The 19,027-nt window shown below is 43.8% G+C and overlaps 2 protein-coding genes across 2 annotated transcripts in view; both read right to left on the bottom strand.

The window, feature by feature from the left end:
• Positions 1–2,917: 2,917 nt before the first annotated feature.
• Positions 2,918–19,027, bottom strand: part of LOC121601225 — a gene marked incomplete at its 3' end in the record, with an annotated part of 110,166 nt that continues 94,056 nt past the window's right edge. Inside the window, exon 5 of the mRNA XM_041930037.1 lies at positions 2,918–3,033. Within this exon, the coding sequence (XP_041785971.1) occupies positions 2,918–3,033 (116 nt within the window). The remainder of the gene's footprint in view (positions 3,034–19,027) is intronic.
• LOC121601226 (ATP synthase subunit beta, mitochondrial-like) lies at positions 13,053–13,581 on the bottom strand. The gene has a single exon (XM_041930038.1). The coding sequence runs from the start codon at positions 13,260–13,262 to the stop codon at positions 13,065–13,067; it is 198 nt and encodes a 65-aa protein (XP_041785972.1). The 5' UTR covers positions 13,263–13,581; the 3' UTR covers positions 13,053–13,064.

Raw genomic sequence — 19,027 nt, 5'->3', positions numbered from 1 at the left:
TCCGGCGCTGATTTTAATGAGCTTACCGTTCCGCCGGCATCTAGAACGCAAGCTGATTGTAGAAAACCGTTATACTGGAAAGTTCACTGGCTGTCCCTGGGGCCTGCCATCGTGCTGAACGTGTTTAGGCAGTAAGCATAGCACTAAGATTTTTGCTTTCGCCTGTTGCAAAAACTGTTACCCGATTACATAGATATGCGCATCCTGCGCATGGTTGTGAGTGTGCGTGTGTATGCAAAACTGTCGCCGAATGTATGCTCTTCCGGAATGTTATGATCCATAGGTCAAAGAAGAAAGGTGTTCATGAAAGGCGGAAAGACGAATTGAGGCCCCTGTAAATGGTAACTGATGACCGGGAGGAGGGGGTACTGGCACACAGCTGTTGGAGATAAATTGAACATTATACTTAAATTGCAGGCGGATGGAGGGGGATGGATGGATTGCACATTATACTCTTCTCTAGCCACGGGGAACCACGACCATCTTTCCGGGGGCCCTTGTCGCTAATACTCTGTCCACTTGTAGACATACGACATACTACAGACTAGAAATCTTCGGGCGACCGCCTAGTCCGCCTACCGTTAGATCCACCCGCTGGTTCATGACGGTGTTTTTTTCTATCGTGGAGGTGCATCCTTCCCCCTGCCTGCAGCGTATGCATCGAGCAGGAGACAGTGTGGCAGTATGCAAGTTGCCCGCTGGATAGGAGCGGTCCCGCGGCAACGCCATCATTCCGCACATCGTAACAGCATGCCCGTCATGTTCTAACCGCGTATGAACCGTCCGCCGTAGCAAAGGCTTACTATCCGGCTACGTGGTATTCAAGTCCTGAAATGGCCGGCATGATCGCATAGGCTATTACCCCCAACAATAATAATAATATAATAAGAAGAACTTAGCATAGCAGTTCACACCTGGGGAAGAGTTTGTCTTGACTTTGTTGCTGCCGGGCTACCGCTGTGACGCGACAAATGCACGGAATGCACTCGACCAAAACATGACCCTACACCGACCGATCCGAACTCATTCCAAGGCATTGCTGGTCAATCGGCGTCACGATACCGACAAGCCAACAAGACGCCCGATTGTGGACGGACTGGTGCAGCACCATATGCGCACCGTAAACAAATCAGAAATCCAAAATCCTCTTTTGTATGAATTCAATTCAAGTTTTGTTACCAGTTGCGTCCGCTAGCTGAATTAGAAATAAATGTGCAATATATCACACACGCACGTTGCTTAGATCGTGTGTCTTTTTAATACCCCCAACAGCAGAGCCGATCGCAAAGATGCCAATGCCAATGGTTGTGTTGTCTCTCAGGTAGCGAGATCGAAAATGCATGGACTTTGTAGCCGCAGCGGATGAAAATGTACGCATCAGAATCAAATAGTTTTGAGGTTTCCAAACGCACGCACACAACACCCAAACACGCGCGCGCAAACTCACACACAAACACGCGCGCGCTAACTCACACACAAATACGCGCGCGCAAACTCGCACACACATAACACACACACACACACATACGCGCGCGCGCACATGCAATGAACGCGCGTACGCCAGCACGCACGCACGCACACACACACGCACGTACGCGCGCCCGCGAGCATGAAAGCGCGCACGCCAGCACGCACCCACGAAAGCGCGCTCGCGAGCACGCACCCCCGAAGTCGCGCAAGCACGCACTCCCCCCCCCCCACTAGACCACCCCCCCCCCCCCTCCACGCATGATCGATTACGGCTACCTTCTCGGTAGAACGGCTGGTTCAGGTTTCTTGTAGCGCATCCTCATCCTAGCGCCGGGCGGGGTGGGGGATCGCGACATAATAGAGTGAAAGGTCACTTTCCCGCGCTGTGTGTGTGTGTGTGTAACGAGACCCAAAAACTCGAGACAGATTTGGGCAAATTAAAAAAAAAAATATATAACCACTATACACTGTGCTACATGATGCTTAGAAGGTCATTGAAACATCAAACATGTTCAAAAAAAAATATTATTAGATTAGTGTAGACGTTCTCCTACGCTTGTTTTAAATAGGCTTCTTCACCCTCAATTGGCAGGGGCATCGAAAGGTCTCATCAGCAGCGGCACGAAATAAAATAATCCATCAATACACCGATAACACTTTAAATCCCAATCCGCTTCTCCCGCATCGTCCCAAGGTCACACACTAATTAATAAATGCTAACACCCACCAATAACAATACATAACCGCAATGCACATATAAGTATCAACGCATACACCACAACACCCAATCAGCTGGCGGCGGAAGGCACGGGCTGAAGCTCAAGTAAGGCAAGCCAGGGTGAAGGAGGGAGGGGAGAGGAAGAAGCGGACAAAAAAATGGGCGCCATTTTTTTTTTAATTTTTGACCGTTTTTTTTTTTGCTCCGCCGCCGCCCGAACTTGGCCCGAACTGCCCGAACTGCGCGCGACCCAGCGCAGGAATCGCTGAAGTCCAGCGCGTGAGACCAGCCAAAATCTGCGCTGGCCAGCGCAGATTTTGGTACATTTTCTGCGCTGGAAAAATGCTGCTCGAATTTGCGCAGCGGGGCCATTACGACCATTTCACGAGAACAGTTTTCTGATGAAACTCATGATTGACCCATTACATGGGACCATCGTTTGTGTTCGTTCATGAATGCTGCATGCATGTACAGCTGCTTTCAATTGATTAAAGTATCAACCATAAATGAACAAATTTTGCGTGTGTACGAGTTATAGCCGAAATCTGATCCACTGATCGTAAACAATCGAAGTGACTTCTAGATGATGAAAATATAGAGTAAGTAAAAGCAGTAGTTGGTATGTATGAAACATTCAAAACAAAAACGTAAAAATATGAGGCTTACCTGATACCACCCTCGTGTTGTATCATGATTAAGAGTGTTTTCGTTGTGTATCCATAAACAAACCAGACCGTAACATCGAGATGTGTCGAATTTGCACATCAGTTTTATCGTCGATCCAACTTCGTAGTACTTATCGTATAATGGCACATCTTCTTCGTCTACGATGGCTACTTCAGGTGCTGCATGAGTCCAACGTAGCAGCAATATTACGTTTCATAAAACAGTTAGAGAAAGAAAGGGAGAAAAGGAGAAGCGAGTTATAAATTTGAGATTCGTTCCGTTATTTCTCGGTTTATTATATTCGTTTGCGATTGGTATAGAATGGAACAGCTCGCTGGAGACCGTGGTGTGCTTTGGAATTGGCAAAATTGCTCCTCAGTTGATGACAGACAGAAGGGTGAAGAGAGTTTCGGTTTACGTTCACTTGCTTGGGGTATGCCTCAGGGTAAAAAATCTTATGTGTTGGTACTGGAGGGAAAATTAGAGAATAATTGCACATGGAAATTCCACCATACACAATTTATAATCCCTTGAAGCCATACGTTAGATATATTCGCTAAATTTGATATGTATAGTTTGTTGTGTGGCCAAGACTAGGATTAAGTTTAAGACTTAAATACATAAAGATAGATAAATAAAAAAAATAAATATTTTTAATAAATAATAATTAATAATTAAAAATTTTAGATTGGCACCACACAATTTTAATTGTACTTCCTAATGTGGTCGTAACAAACTACGCGGTCATGCCGGTATATACAGGTTTTCGAGACTTTTTAAGTAAAACAGCCGATTGAACAATATTTGCTACGGAGGGGACTGCTTAACGGTTTCATATGAGGCTTATGCCCACGACGGACATGTTGTTAAATCGTGCGAGTTGAAGATAATTTCATGGAAACTCTTCTACTATATAAATAAATAAATAAAAAACGCTTGTAATCAGAACTCGTATTGATTTAATCACACTCAAATCCGTCGGAAACTAAACAAAAATGAATAATTGAGCAAATTTTCTCGTCCATTAAAGAAAAATAGTTCTATTTCTTGGAAATATGCCAACGCAAACATTTAACATACGATCGATTGACTCGCTCCAATTGCTGTACGAGTATCTTGACAGTTGGCAAACGATTGGTGGATACACTTTAAATATTCAATGCCTTTTCTTTTAAAATTTAACTTTGCTAAGCGATCGTCGCAACACTTGGGTTAGCACCATGCAGCTCGGTTTCATGCCCGCGCGATCAACCACGACCAATAAAATGCAGTTTGTCTATTCCACAATGGACTATCTTTATAGTGACAGCCAAGTAGAGGCAGTATATACTCATGTAAAGTTCGAATCAGGTTGCTATGGTTGGAGCAGCGGTGCAGGAGGATTAAACATTACTCGCGGGGTCAATTTGTCAGAACAAAGCAGAGTTTTGGATGATCACTGGGAGTCATCAGGGGCTCCAGGTAACGAGCGGAGTCAATGAATTAACTTAACACATTTGTATTGTTGATGCGAATTAAGATAAGACCGAAACGGCTGCACTGAACCGAGTCACTGTGCGTACTGTGCGTAACTGTGTCTTAATTGAGCAGGCCTTGGTCTCATCTTGCATCTTTATTCATACGGTGCATTTCTCTTCAGTTAGATTTTGGGTTTTACTTTCCCTTTCTGTTTTCTGTCATTATCCTGAAGATCAGTTTTTGGGTTTACAAATGGTTACAATTATTCTGTAATGTCAATTCTTTTTTTGTGCCTATGCAGTGTTTTGTCTCTACGCTTGCGTGTAACGGTTCTATTTGTACACACGAAGGTACGGTCCCGCCATGCAATTGACAGGAATTGCGAGGGCGCGCGAGGGCTCGCACGCCGTAAAAGTTCACCGCCCCAGAGCCTTCGCATTAAAGAGCTTCCCGTCAAACATTGCGAGGGTTGGGAGTGGTATCATCTGCTCGAAATCATAAGGTCATTAAATAATCTTTATTTTTCATACATAAGTTTTTGTTGTTTAGGTGTTATTCGCTGAAAAGATTACTTCTCCAATTTTTGAGGATTTTTGCCAAATAAAATCTCAAAATGTAGGTGTTTAGTAAGCTATAATTTTCAATGTATACTTGCTCTCGGGGTGCTATAATTATAACTGCTAAAACTAGGGGTGAAAAAACTACCAAGGCTCGCAAGCTCTTTAATGCGAGGGCTCTGGGGCGGTGAACTTGTATGGCGTGCGAGCCCTCGCGTGCCCTCGCAAATCGCTGCCAATTGCATGGCGGGATTTATTAATTTGTGTGTGACCTTGAGACGATGCGGGAGAAGATGGTTTGGGATTTAAAGTGTTATCGGTGTATTGATGGTTTATTTATTTCGTGCCGCTGCTGATGAGACCTTTCGATACCCCTGCCAATCGAGGGTGAAGAAGCCTATTTAAAACAAGCGTAGGAGAACGTCTAACACTAATCTATTTTTTTTTAACATGTTTGATGCTTCAGCGACCTTCTAAGCATCATGTAAACACATGTAAAGTGGCAATAAAATATATTTTTTCAAATGTGCCGAAATCTGTCTCGAGTTTTCGGGTCTCGACACACACACGCACACTCACAGCGCGAGGAAAGTGACCGTCACTGTACCATGCCGTGACCCCCCTCCCCGTCCGGCGTTTTGGATGAGGATGCGCTACAAGATAGTTCAATCAGCTTCTCTTTCGATAAAGTAACCGTACTCGCTCGTGCGCGCGTTCGTAGGCGTTGTCGCGTGCGCGTTTTCGTGGGTGCGTGCACGCGTGCGCGCATACATGAATGTGTGTGTTTGCGTGTGTGCGTGCGTGTGGAAACCCCAAACTGTTTGATTTTGATGCGTACATTTTCATCCAATGCGGCTACAAAGTCCATTCATTTTTTATCTCGCTACCTGAGACACAACACAACCATTGGATTTGCACCACCATCTTTACGACCGGCTCTGATGCTTGGGGTGTTAAAAAGAACACGATCTAAGTAAACGTGCATGTGATATGTAGCACATTTCTTTCCAATTCAGCTAGCGGATGCAAGTGGAAACAACACTTGAATTGAATTCATACAAAAGAGGATTCTGGATTTGTTTATTACGGTGCGCGTATGGTGCTGCACCTGTCCGTCCAGAATCTGGTGGCTTGTTGGTTTGGAGTAGTTATCATGACGCTGATTGACCGGCAATGCCTTGGAATGGGTTCGGATCGGTAGGTTCATGTTTTAGTCGAGTGAATTCCGTGCATTTGTCGCGCCACAGCGGTAGACCCGCAGCACACCAAGTCAAAACAAAAACCTTCCCCGAGTGTGGACTGCTATGCTAAGTTCTTCTTCTTCTTCTTATTATTATTATTATTGGCGTAATAGTCTACGCGATCATGCCGGCCTTTTCAGGACTTGAGTAGCACGTAGCCGGATAGTTAGCCCTTGCTACGGCGGACGGTTCATACGCGGTTAGAACCCACGACGGGCATGCAGATGTGCGGAATGACGGCGGTGCCGCGGGACCGCTCCTATCCAGCGGGTAACTTGCATACTGCCACACTGTCTCCTGCTTGATGCATACGCTGCAGACAGGGGGAAGGATGCACCTCCACGATAGAAAAAAACACCGTCATGAACCAGCGGTGGATCTAACGGTAGGCGGACTAGGCGGTCGCCGAAGATTTCTAGTCTGTAGTATGCCGTATGTCTACAAGTGGACAGATTATTAGCGACAAGGGCCCCCGGAAAGATGGTCGTTGGGGCCCAGAGGCTGGAGAACCATTTGCTCCCCCCCCCCCCCCCCATGCCGGAAACAATTTTAGACCCTGTGACCGATGATCGTAGGGTTCCCATAAGCACCGCCCCCCCTCTCGCCGGTAATTTAAGTATACTGTTCCATCTCCCAACAGTATCCAACACCCCCCTAGTGTGCCAGTACCCCCTCCTCCCGGTCATCAGCTACCACCACGCAAACAATGAGACCCCAAATTTTGAGTGATTCTGGCCGAGGGGTATGAGGAAGCTTGAGGAAGCAAGCCACGCAAACAATGAGACCCCAAATTTTGAGTGATTCAGGCCGAGGGTATGAGGAAGCTTGAGGAAGCAAGGAGAACGCGCTGCGATGAGAGTTCGCATTCTGTTTTACACGCGCGCTTCACTAACACCAATACAAATACCGTGCTTTGACGAGCCGTCTGTGAATGCGTATGTGTCTTTCAGCGAGCCCAACAACTTGGAGCTGCTCGTCACATCGTGTTGTCTCGCTTACACTACAGCATCGAACCATCGCTCCGTATGTCCCCCTCCTACGCGTACAAAACCACCAGTACAGCGCGACGCTTTGTGTCGGAGACGGTTATGCGCATTTTGTTCTAAGTCCCGCGCGCAGTGTTTGTGCGCTGATGCGCATTTCGTTCAAAGTCTCGTGCGCTGGTGTGTTTTGGTGAAGTGTGAAGTGAACAAACAATGTGCACAGACGCACATGCAGTGCGTGCATCGACAGGTAAGAATTTTCTGAACAGAGGCAACGCAGATTGTCGACAAGTTTCCCGCAGCCTGGCTCGACCCGGTACTTTGCAGTATGACGCCATTCGTGAGTATGAAGGATTCTAAATGTGTTGTGAAAGTGTAATTTATGTTTCAATAAAGTGTTTCATGAAATAAAAATGACCGTGTTTGTGTTTGTTGTTAGAATAAGTGCGTATTTGCGATCATGGCAATGCATGAAAGAAAACGAGAAACGAAAGAAACAAATATCTTTGGATGTGTTGGTAGCATGACTGGAACACTTTGAGAACTGCAGAGCGCACCGTACGTTCCGGGTGGGGAGGGCGAGGGCTCGCGCGAGGGTGTAACTCATTCCTCCAAGAGTAACTGCTCACGGGGGACGGTACTCAAATCACTCAAAAAAAACCTATTTTGCCGGACGGGCAGTGTCCCCAAGTAGCAGAGCCGAAGTTGTTGAGAAATTTTTCTGTATGCCAGAGCGAGAGGCCTTGTCTTCTTTCTCTAGATTTTTGACGGCAAACCGCCGCCCGTGTAGAGGTGTGTGCGTGTGACGAAAAATTATGGATGAAATACGGGGGAAGTGGGGTTTGAAGTCTTTCGTTCGTCACACACACATGTATTTACCAGCGGATTTCGCTGGACTGAGTCTACCCATCTCTCTCGATCCACCATGATTTTTCTGCTATCACGCTCATCCCAGTCTGAGGCATCCTCAGTCTGTCCAGAACTTTCCCTGTGGAAGAATGTACTGACGTGAGGTGCGATTTCTTGTGCGACGTACTTTGCTCGTCTACGTTTTGGGCCGTGTTCTTCTTCTTCAGTTATGGAATGATTTATCCTAGCAATTGTTGAGGTAAGTTTTTTGTTCACATGTGTGCTTGTGCAGGTTCATTCAACTAACCTTTGGCGTCTAACCTTTGCTGGCCTTTGGCGTGTGTGCGCTATTTATCAACGACTGCATGCTGGCCTAGTCAACAATCTTCAAAGTGAGCGACGGAAAGAAAACATTTTCCAGTTTTAAAATATTAAAGTAAGTGTTGATCTAATCCTATGCGCAAAACTCTCCATAGTAATACATACTACATACATAAATTATTGGTTCATTTTTGGACAGCGTTCAGCACAACACTGCCACAAAACAACGCACTGGATTACGCCAAGAACCTGTCGAATCGCGCGCAGCCCAGCGTCATTGCTTAACAGAAGCCGGTTCAACACGCGCAGCTCCTGTTCATGACGTCATCACTAAACTGAAGCCAGCTGAACACGCAGCACGGATAGTACCCCCGAGCGCGGTAGGAGGAAGGAAGAACGAGAGGAGGAAGAACGGTAAATTTGGAAGGGGGAAAGTGTTCTGCCGTCTACACAGCGTGGGTATGCCAAAACACATGTGGAAAGGGAGAGCTATATTATTCAATGAACAGCATGCGAATGTGTGCTTAAAGCAAATGTGAACAGGCTCATCATCTCACTATATATAAAATCGAAAATCGCCACAATGACGTGAGAATAAACATTCAGCGAGCGAGAGAGAGAGAGAGAAAGACAGCGGTGAGAGCAGAGCTCTCTTAGCAACGCGCGTTACTGCGAAAGGACTTGCTCCATGCACCACTGCTAGCCCGCGGGTAAAGAGGGCAACGGTTACTTAGATTTTTTGTTTACACAAACCGATTTGAAAACACATGGTATTGGATACAATGATTTTTTTATAATTGAAGTTGCAAATTAGCCACCTGATGATAAAGTCTCCCATCTCATACCCCTTCCCATTATAAATCAAGATATTCAAGGCAAGATTAAAAAAAAAACATGTTTGGAAACCATGCAAACTAAATTTATTGTGAAATGGTTTTATTCAATTTATTGTTAAATTTGTTGTGAAATGGATATTCCAATTAAATCAATCATTCTTTAAGCCAGTATAGTTGGCTTAATGCACCTTAAGCACCTCGAGTACTACAAACACCGTCGTCATCGGCAGATAAGTGTGGTACATAATATCCTGTAAAACGGGTTACTATACCCAGGACGTCGAACATGTACACTTCCTCAAATCTTCTTTTATTTGGCGTAACGTCCTACGCGGACATGCCGGCCTATACAGGCTTTCGAGACTTAATTCATTACCACGTAGCCGGATATTCAATCCTTGCTATGGGCGGACGGTCCATTCTGGGCTTGAACCCATGACGGGCATGTTATTGAGTCGTTCGAGTTGATGACCACGTACCACGGGACCGCCCCAATCTACTACTCTCTCAAATCTACTACTCCGCAATATTGGTTGAGTCAGGACAAGGAAAACGCATGACAATAAGAGGCGGATGTAATCGAGAGACCCTAAGCGGCCAAATGCTAAAAAGCCTTGCTGAAATTCCGAGCGAGAAAGCGGCGGATGTTGATGGCTTGAAAGTTAAAATTGAATTTGTAACGATTTGCTCGCGGGTTGCAAGAACTACTTATTTTAGTATGTCCTTCCAGAACAAAGCACTAAAGGGAGAGATGGTTCATTGCGCAACATGTCTGCAACATACTGCGCGTTAGGTGAGACAACCGTGCGCACTGCATTTAGCCGGATCAGCATCAACTGCAGAATGATCCACAATGAAACTATGCTTACTGTAGCGTGCCCAATAGGGCTGAAAAGATTCTGACTGTATCTATCAAGAGTGATGACGATATCTACCATGTGATGCTATCACCGTACTATGATGTTGATTAAGAACAACCACGTTATAATTAAGGACACGTCAAATTAGAAGGAAAATCTGAAAGATGTGGGCGACAAGAGTGAATAAAGTAGTTTGCAAGTAAACACGAATTTAGTTAATTGATCTGGGAAGGCTATAACAGTGTTGAACCATTCTTTTCTATAACAGTATAGATCGGAATATTAGAACTACACATTTGGAATGGTTCTATGAGGGGATATGTTCACTGTTGAAATTTGATATTTGGCGCAACAATAACAATTGTCTCATACATAAATACCAAATCCATTTAATACTACAAAACCAGTGTCAGGATAATAAAATAAAATTTTGATGGCGTTTTTGGAAATGACCCGCATAAAATTAAAGACCGAGAAAATTTACATTGAAATTGTTCTAAGCATCTATTACTTATTACTTGACGTATGAAACATAAGTCGTGAAAAATGAGTAGAAATGGAATTCGAACCACGTGCGGTATCATATTTTTGCAGTTCAATCTTACATTTATGGGCACAGAACAGAAGATGGATTGAAGCAGAGGTGAGCATTTCAAAAATGTATGTTTTTAGTACGCAGTTGGGATTGGATCAAAACATGTTGTATATGTATTAGCGGCACCCTAATTTTTAATCCATGGCACATCAATACGTTATTCAATGAACATGTTGTAGAGGTTACTACCTAGCTATGCTTTCCATCCAAAATCACGTCGATAACTAAAAAATAATAATCAAAAATTATACATTTGTGTCAACAGAGGCTGGAACGTATCAGTTCGATTGAAAATAAGTAGAAATGCAGCTACTGAACCTTCTGTTTTATGAAAATTAATTGGTGCTTTACGTGCGTAACAAATAACCTTATTTTTGAATACCAGTTAAAAAAATACAAAATTGAGTGACTTGGTTTTATGGTTATTTAATATTTGAGATTTACATCAGTATGGCTCAAAAGTAGCCTCATCGATATTTAACGGTTCTGCAATGTACAGTAAGAACTGTCCAGCAAGTTACAAGGTTAACACATTTGTAAGACAAAATAAGAACAAATAGGTGCTTGAGTTATGGTTGTTGCCACTGAACGTGTAGAGTTTGTAAGTAATTCGAAATTTGAGGACATCCGGTAGATTTTACCGGGCCTTAACTAATTTCTATAAGCAATCCGAAAAAGGGGGTGGAGCAAACACATTGGTATGCGTGAGCGGCTGAAGAAACCAGAACGTTTAGATGTGTGCGTGACGGATGGTTCGGGCGCCTGTGGCGAAGCTTTCGACAAGACTGCAAACGAGAGCTTCGTCGAGAGCTTTGTAGAAAGCTCAGATTACACAGGCCGCCGTCGGTTTTTGCGTCTTTGGGTTGGAGCTGCTCGTCACATCGTGTTGTGTCGCTTACACTACAGCATCGAACCATCGCTCCGTATGTCCCCCCTCCTACGCGTACAAAACCACCAGTACAGCGCGACGCTTTGTCGGAGATGGTTGTGCGCGATTTGTGGTAAGTCCCGCGCGCAGTGTTCGTGCGTTAATGCGCATTTCGTTCAAAGTCTCGTGCGCTGGTGTGTTTTGGTGAAGTGTGAAGTGAACAAACAATGTGCACAGACGCACATGCAGTGCGTGCATCGACAGGTAAGATTTTGCTGAACAGAGGCAACGCAGATTGTCGACAAGTTTCCCGCAGCCTGGCTCGACCCGGTACTTTGCAGTATGACGCCATTCGTGAGTATGAAGGATTCTAAATGTGTAGTGAAAGTGTACTTTATGTTTCAATAAAGTGTTTAATGTAATAAAAATGACCGTGTTTGTGTTTGTTGTTAGAATAAGTGCGTATTTGCGATCATGGCAATGCATGAAAGAAAACGAGAAACGAAAGAAACAAATATCTTTGGATGTGTTGGTAGCATGATTGGAAAGTCGTCACATAGTCGTTGTGACGTGTGACCAGATTGGTGACACTGATGCTATCACCAGCACTCGTGATTGAAATGAAATTCATTTCGGTTCACGTACACATGTGCGATGATCAGAGGTAAGACGCACATGGTCGTTGTGGCGTCTGATCTGATTGGTGATATTTTGGTAACCAACTCCTGGTCAATCAGTTTGTCGTGATTTTTTGGTATTTTACTATCGCGATAGACTTAGAACATACGTGGCGCGGGCGAGTGGTGTTTTATTAACCATGTGCATATGATTAGAAGCAGTAATCGGTTCTGCTAACTGGTTAAATGATCCCGCATCCGACATATATTGCCAGACTCAGTTTGCTGATCCAAACGTTTATGTATGAACTCTCGTAAGCAGTGCACATGCAAGGATTACCGCTTCATAATGTATTTATTAATTACTCTAGAAAAACAGTTTAGACCCACAAACAGCCGGCACCGGAATTTGAGGCAATTTGGAAGAAGGGAAGGAAGAGTCAGTACGACTTTTAGCGGACATTGCCTAAGTTTCTTGTCCAGATGGCCATTTTTACGCTGTTCGATGGTAAGGGGAATCCTATGTTAATGGTGATCTCCGGAGGCGGATACACGGGCTGTTGTTGGTGGCAGTGGATAGACGCTAAGTGTCAGCATGCCGTGCCCGTTAGAAAATCCGTACCCGTGCGCGGTGTCAATTGCGCCAAAGGTGGATTATGAAAGGTGCTGGAATTTGGTGGCTTTGTCTAGAGTTAGTGCTTTCGGATATGAAAATAATAAAACCAGGATATAAAACAAAAACTATCTACCTTTTCATCCATCTGCAAAACATCTTTTTATATTTGCACTATGGAGAAACTAACAAATTACACGCCTCGTATGCTAAGAATATCACCGATTCGATTAAAATTATTACACTAACAACACAGTGAATGAGGAGGTGCCGCTGAAGTGAGTTCACATCCGAGGAGCTCTGCTTGATCGTTTTCCAGCCGAAATCGAACGCCGACGCAAGTACTGGAAAACTGCCTACTTTATCTTTTTGAGTCGACCGGATTCTTAGGCCGGTTCCTTGGCCAGACACCTTACTTCGTTTTGCCAAAATTCTCGATCGGACCGACCATGTAAAAGGCAATCTCTGTCAGTTGGTCGAGTTTGCCGTTCATGAGCATGGTGTAAACCTTGATAATGTTCTCTTTGTTCACCAGCTTGCCGGCATAGCCCGTGAACAATTCTGTGATCTGAAACGCCTGCAAATCGAAACGCTGGAAACGGCGCATCATGCGCACAGCACTTCATATTATGCGCGCATTACAACACAGCGCTTAAAGTACGCGACTGTGCGGAAAGTTTTACGTGGACGTGAAAAAAATGGAGACCAAACCCCAAGTGCTCAAAGAGCGGACAGGGCTCAAAAACTCAAAGCGCATAGCACGTTAAGAGCACAAAAAGCGCACCGTTCTCGTAGACCAAACTGTGCGAAAAGTGCTAGTACAATGCACTATGTGCAACACTACGAACAGCTCATTCATTGCCAGGATGGGAATTATTTCCTGGAGCGTCCTGTAGTTCTACAGGATCCGCTGCACGCCACGGTAAATGTTACAATGCTCAGTGTCGGTAATGTTTGGGTCCATTATACGCGATATCGAATCCAGTGGATTCACAGCCAAGTAGATGCTTATCTCGGTGATAGCATGCAACAGCATGGTGACATCAAAGCGAGCAAATTTGGTAGTCAAAACTGTATCGGTCAGAGAATCAGCCGGCACGTCAAATGGCCTGCACCGTCGTAATCGTGACAATGCAATCCTGTATACATCCAGCGCTGGTTAGTATCCGACAGCGGACGGGTATCCTTTGAAACCGGCAACACTCGGAGAAACAGCTACATCACTCGGAAGAAGCTGTTGAGACGCATTCGAACTAAGCTGGAAAAACTTCGCTCGAGCTTGTTACATTATAAACCGTTCCTAAAAATAGCAAATAATAATGTTTATCAATCAATCGAATGAAAGAAAGAAGCAAAACTTACCATGAATTAAGTATGAGTGCTAAGTATGACACCAGCATCCAACGCTGGTGTATTGTTCCAAAACATGAAGCCGTTACTTCGATCCCATTCTACGTGTGCTTCGACATGCTGATATGTTAAATGGTATGAAACACAAAACGTTTGCAATTTTATCTCCTAGCTTCGAATAATAAACCAAACCGTTTTCCGCTTGCTATGCTTCTTGAAATGTAAATATTACAGGGTTTCACACTTTATCTCAAGACCGCGGGACCCCTTCCCGAATCTGTTTTAGCCAATGCCAAGAATGCGGTATAATGCTTGAAAACGTTGATGATACCTGAATTCATCGGATGCAATGCTGAATCTGCGGCACATTTCTCAAACAAACTGTTCCGCGCCGAGGACATGCGGTCGAATATTTTTTACACGTATAACCTTTGTGTACATCAGTGTATTAGAAACACCCAATTATCCTTTTCGCGATTATACCAAAAAAAGACAATTTAATAAATTTAGTGAATGCATATTTGTTTATGTTAAATATTTACAAGTGTTAAGAAAGTAGTTTCAACTGTCTAAATAATCTTTTTTGGTAAAAAACACGAAAAAATAATTAGCTACTTTTAGTACACTGATGTACACAAAGGTTATACGAGTAAAAAAATATTATATGCTATGCCGGCAAGCTGGTGAACAAAGAGAACATTATCAAGGTTTACACCATGCTCATGAACGGCAAACTCGACCAACTGACAGAGATTGCCTTTTACATGGTCGGTCCGATCGAGAATTTTGGCAAAACGAAGTAAGGTGTCTGGCCAAGGAACCGGCCTAAGAATCCGGTCGACTCAAAAAGATAAAGTAGGCAGTTTTCCAGTACTTGCGTCGGCGTTCGATTTCGGCTGGAAAACGATCAAGCAGAGCTCCTCGGATGTGAACTCACTTCAGCGGCACCTCCTCATTCACTGTGTTGTTAGTGTAATAATTTTAATCGAATCGGTGATATTCTTAGCATACGAGGCGTGTAATTTGTTAGTTTCTCCATAGTGCAAATATAAAAAGATGTTTTGCAGATGGATGAAAAGGTAGATAGTTTTTGTTTTATATCCTGGTTTTATTATTTTCATATCCGAAAGCACTAACTCTAGACAAAGCCACCAAATTCCAGCACCTTTCATAATCCACCTTTGGCGCAATTGACACCGCGCACGGGTACGGATTTTCTAACGGGCACGGCATGCTGACACTTAGCGTCTATCCACTGCCACCAACAACAGCCCGTGTATCCGCCTCCGGAGATCACCATTAACATAGGATTCCCCTTACCATCGAACAGCGTAAAATTGGCCATCTGGACAAGAAACTTAGGCAATGTCCGCTAAAAGTCGTACTGACTCTTCCTTCCCTTCTTCCAAATTGCCTCAAATTCCGGTGCCGGCTGTTTGTGGGTCTAAACTGTTTTTCTAGAGTAATTAATAAATACATTATGAAGCGGTAATCCTTGCATGTGCACTGCTTACGAGAGTTCATACATAAACGTTTGGATCAGCAAACTGAGTCTGGCAATATATGTCGGATGCGGGATCATTTAACCAGTTAGCAGAACCGATTACTGCTTCTAATCATATGCACATGGTTAATAAAACACCACTCGCCCGCGCCACGTATGTTCTAAGTCTATCGCGATAATAAAATACCAAAAAATCACGACAAACTGATTGACCAGGAGTTGGTTACCAAAATATCACCAATCAGATCAGACGCCACAACGACCATGTGCGTCTTACCTCTGATCATCGCACATGTGTACGTGAACCGAAATGAATTTCATTTCAATCACGAGTGCTGGTGATAGCATCAGTGTCACCAATCTGGTCACACGTCACAACGACTATGTGACGACTTTCCAATCATGCTACCAACACATCCAAAGATATTTGTTTCTTTCGTTTCTCGTTTTCTTTCATGCATTGCCATGATCGCAAATACGCACTTATTCTAACAACAAACACAAACACGGTCATTTTTTATTACATTAAACACTTTATTGAAACATAAAGTACACTTTCACTACACATTTAGAATCCTTCATACTCACGAATGGCGTCATACTGCAAAGTACCGGGTCGAGCCAGGCTGCGGGAAACTTGTCGACAATCTGCGTTGCCTCTGTTCAGCAAAATCTTACCTGTCGATGCACGCACTGCATGTGCGTCTGTGCACATTGTTTGTTCACTTCACACTTCACCAAAACACACCAGCGCACGAGACTTTGAACGAAATGCGCATTAACGCACGAACACTGCGCGCGGGACTTACCACAAATCGCGCACAACCATCTCCGACAAAGCGTCGCGCTGTACTGGTGGTTTTGTACGCGTAGGAGGGGGGACATACGGAGCGATGGTTCGATGCTGTAGTGTAAGCGACACAACACGATGTGACGAGCAGCTCCAACCCAAAGACGCAAAAACCGACGGCGGCCTGTGTAATCTGAGCTTTCTACAAAGCTCTCGACGAAGCTCTCGTTTGCAGTCTTGTCGAAAGCTTCGCCACAGGCGCCCGAACCATCCGTCACGCACACATCTAAACGTTCTGGTTTCTTCAGCCGCTCACGCATACCAATGTGTTTGCTCCACCCCCTTTTTCGGATTGCTTATAGAAATTAGTTAAGGCCCGGTAAAATCTACCGGATGTCCTCAAATTTCGAATTACTTACAAACTCTACACGTTCAGTGGCAACAACCATAACTCAAGCACCTATTTGTTCTTATTTTGTCTTACAAATGTGTTAACCTTGTAACTTGCTGGACAGTTCTTACTGTACATTGCAGAACCGTTAAATATCGATGAGGCTACTTTTGAGCCATACTGATGTAAATCTCAAATATTAAATAACCATAAAACCAAGTCACTCAATTTTGTATTTTTTTAACTGGTATTCAAAAATAAGGTTATTTGTTACGCACGTAAAGCACCAATTAATTTTCATAAAACAGAAGGTTCAGTAGCTGCATTTCTACTTATTTTCAATCGAACTGATACGTTCCAGCCTCTGTTGACACAAATGTATAATTTTTTGATTATTATTTTTTAGTTATCGACGTGATTTTGGATGGAAAGCATAGCTAGGTAGTAACCTCTACAACATGTTCATTGAATAACGTATTGATGTGCCATGGATTAAAAAATTAGGGTGCCGCTAATACATATACAACATGTTTTGATCCAATCCCAACTGCGTACTAAAAACATACAATTTTTGAAATGCTCACCTCTGCTTCAATCCATCTTCTGTTCTGTGCCCATAAATGTAAGATTGAACTGCAAAAATATGATACCGCACGTGGTTCGAATTCCATTTCTACTCATTTTTCACGACTTATGTTTCATACGTCAAGTAATAAGTAATAGATGCTTAGAACAATTTCAATGTAAATTTTCTCGGTCTTTAATTTTATGCGGGTCATTTCCAAAAACGCCATCAAAATTTTATTTTATTATCCTGACACTGGTTTTGTAGTATTAAATGGATTTGGTATTTATGTATGAGACAATTGTTATTGTTGCGCCAAATATCAAATTTCAACAGTGAACATATCCCCTCATAGAACCATTCCAAATGTGTAGTTCTAATATTCCGATCTATACTGTTATAGAAAAGAATGGTTCAACACTGTTATAGCCTTCCCAGATCAATTAACTAAATTCGTGTTTACTTGCAAACTACTTTATTCACTCTTGTCGCCCACATCTTTCAGATTTTCCTTCTAATTTGACGTGTCCTTAATTATAACGTGGTTGTTCTTAATCAACATCATAGTACGGTGATAGCATCACATGGTAGATAACGTCATCACTCTTGATAGATACAGTCAGAATCTTTTCAGCCCTATTGGGCACGCTACAGTAAGCATAGTTTCATTGTGGATCATTCTGCAGTTGATGCTGATCCGGCTAAATGCAGTGCGCACGGTTGTCTCACCTAACGCGCAGTATGTTGCAGACATGTTGCGCAATGAACCATCTCTCCCTTTAGTGCTTTGTTCTGGAAGGACATACTAAAATAAGTAGTTCTTGCAACCCGCGAGCAAATCGTTACAAATTCAATTTTAACTTTCAAGCCATCAACATCCGCCGCTTTCTCGCTCGGAATTTCAGCAAGGCTTTTTAGCATTTGGCCGCTTAGGGTCTCTCGATTACATCCGCCTCTTATTGTCATGCGTTTTCCTTGTCCTGACTCAACCAATATTGCGGAGTAGTAGATTTGAGAGAGTAGTAGATTTGGGGCGGTCCCGTGGTACGTGGTCATCAACTCGAACGACTCAATAACATGCCCGTCATGGGTTCAAGCCCAGAATGGACCGTCCGCCCATAGCAAGGATTGAATATCCGGCTACGTGGTAATGAATTAAGTCTCGAAAGCCTGTATAGGCCGGCATGTCCGCGTAGGACGTTACGCCAAATAAAAGAAGATTTGAGGAAGTGTACATGTTCGACGTCCTGGGTATAGTAACCCGTTTTACAGGATATTATGTACCACACTTATCTGCCGATGACGACGGTGTATACAAAAAGGTTATACGTGTAAAAAAATATTCGATCGCATGTCCTCGACGCGGAACAGTGTGTTCGAGAAATGTGCCGCAGATTCAGCATTGCATCCGATGAATTCAGGTATCATCAACGTTTCCAAGCATCATACCGCAGTCTTGGCATTAGCTAAGACAGATTCGTGAAGGAGTCCCGCGGTCTTGAGATAAAGTGTGAAACCCTGTAAGAGAGCGATGAGAGCGTTTCATTGGCTTACGATCGTTCACTCTCTTTCCGATCCTCACGTACGATGCCGCTTCTGCAATATGCGCTCTCTCTTTCTTTCCGCTGCAATACGCTCTGCTGAGAGTTGCTGAGAGACCAATCACAGAGAAGGAGTGTGAACAAAGCTGTGATTCCAAAGCGAGCCACACAGCGCCCGGAGTGTTAAGCACACATTCGCATGCTGTTTATTGAATAATATAGCTCTCCCTTTCC

This window comes from Anopheles merus, unplaced genomic scaffold (genome assembly GCF_017562075.2).
Source record: "Anopheles merus strain MAF unplaced genomic scaffold, AmerM5.1 LNR4000042, whole genome shotgun sequence".
In the NCBI taxonomy this organism is placed as follows: Eukaryota; Metazoa; Arthropoda; class Insecta; order Diptera; family Culicidae; genus Anopheles; species Anopheles merus.
This window is presented reverse-complemented; position numbering and strand designations above follow the sequence as displayed.

Excerpts from the sequence above, each read along its gene's own strand:
- LOC121601226 (XM_041930038.1), bottom strand. The coding sequence starts at position 13,262 with ATGATGCGCCGTTTCCAGCGTTTCGATTTGCAGGCGTTTCAGATCACA.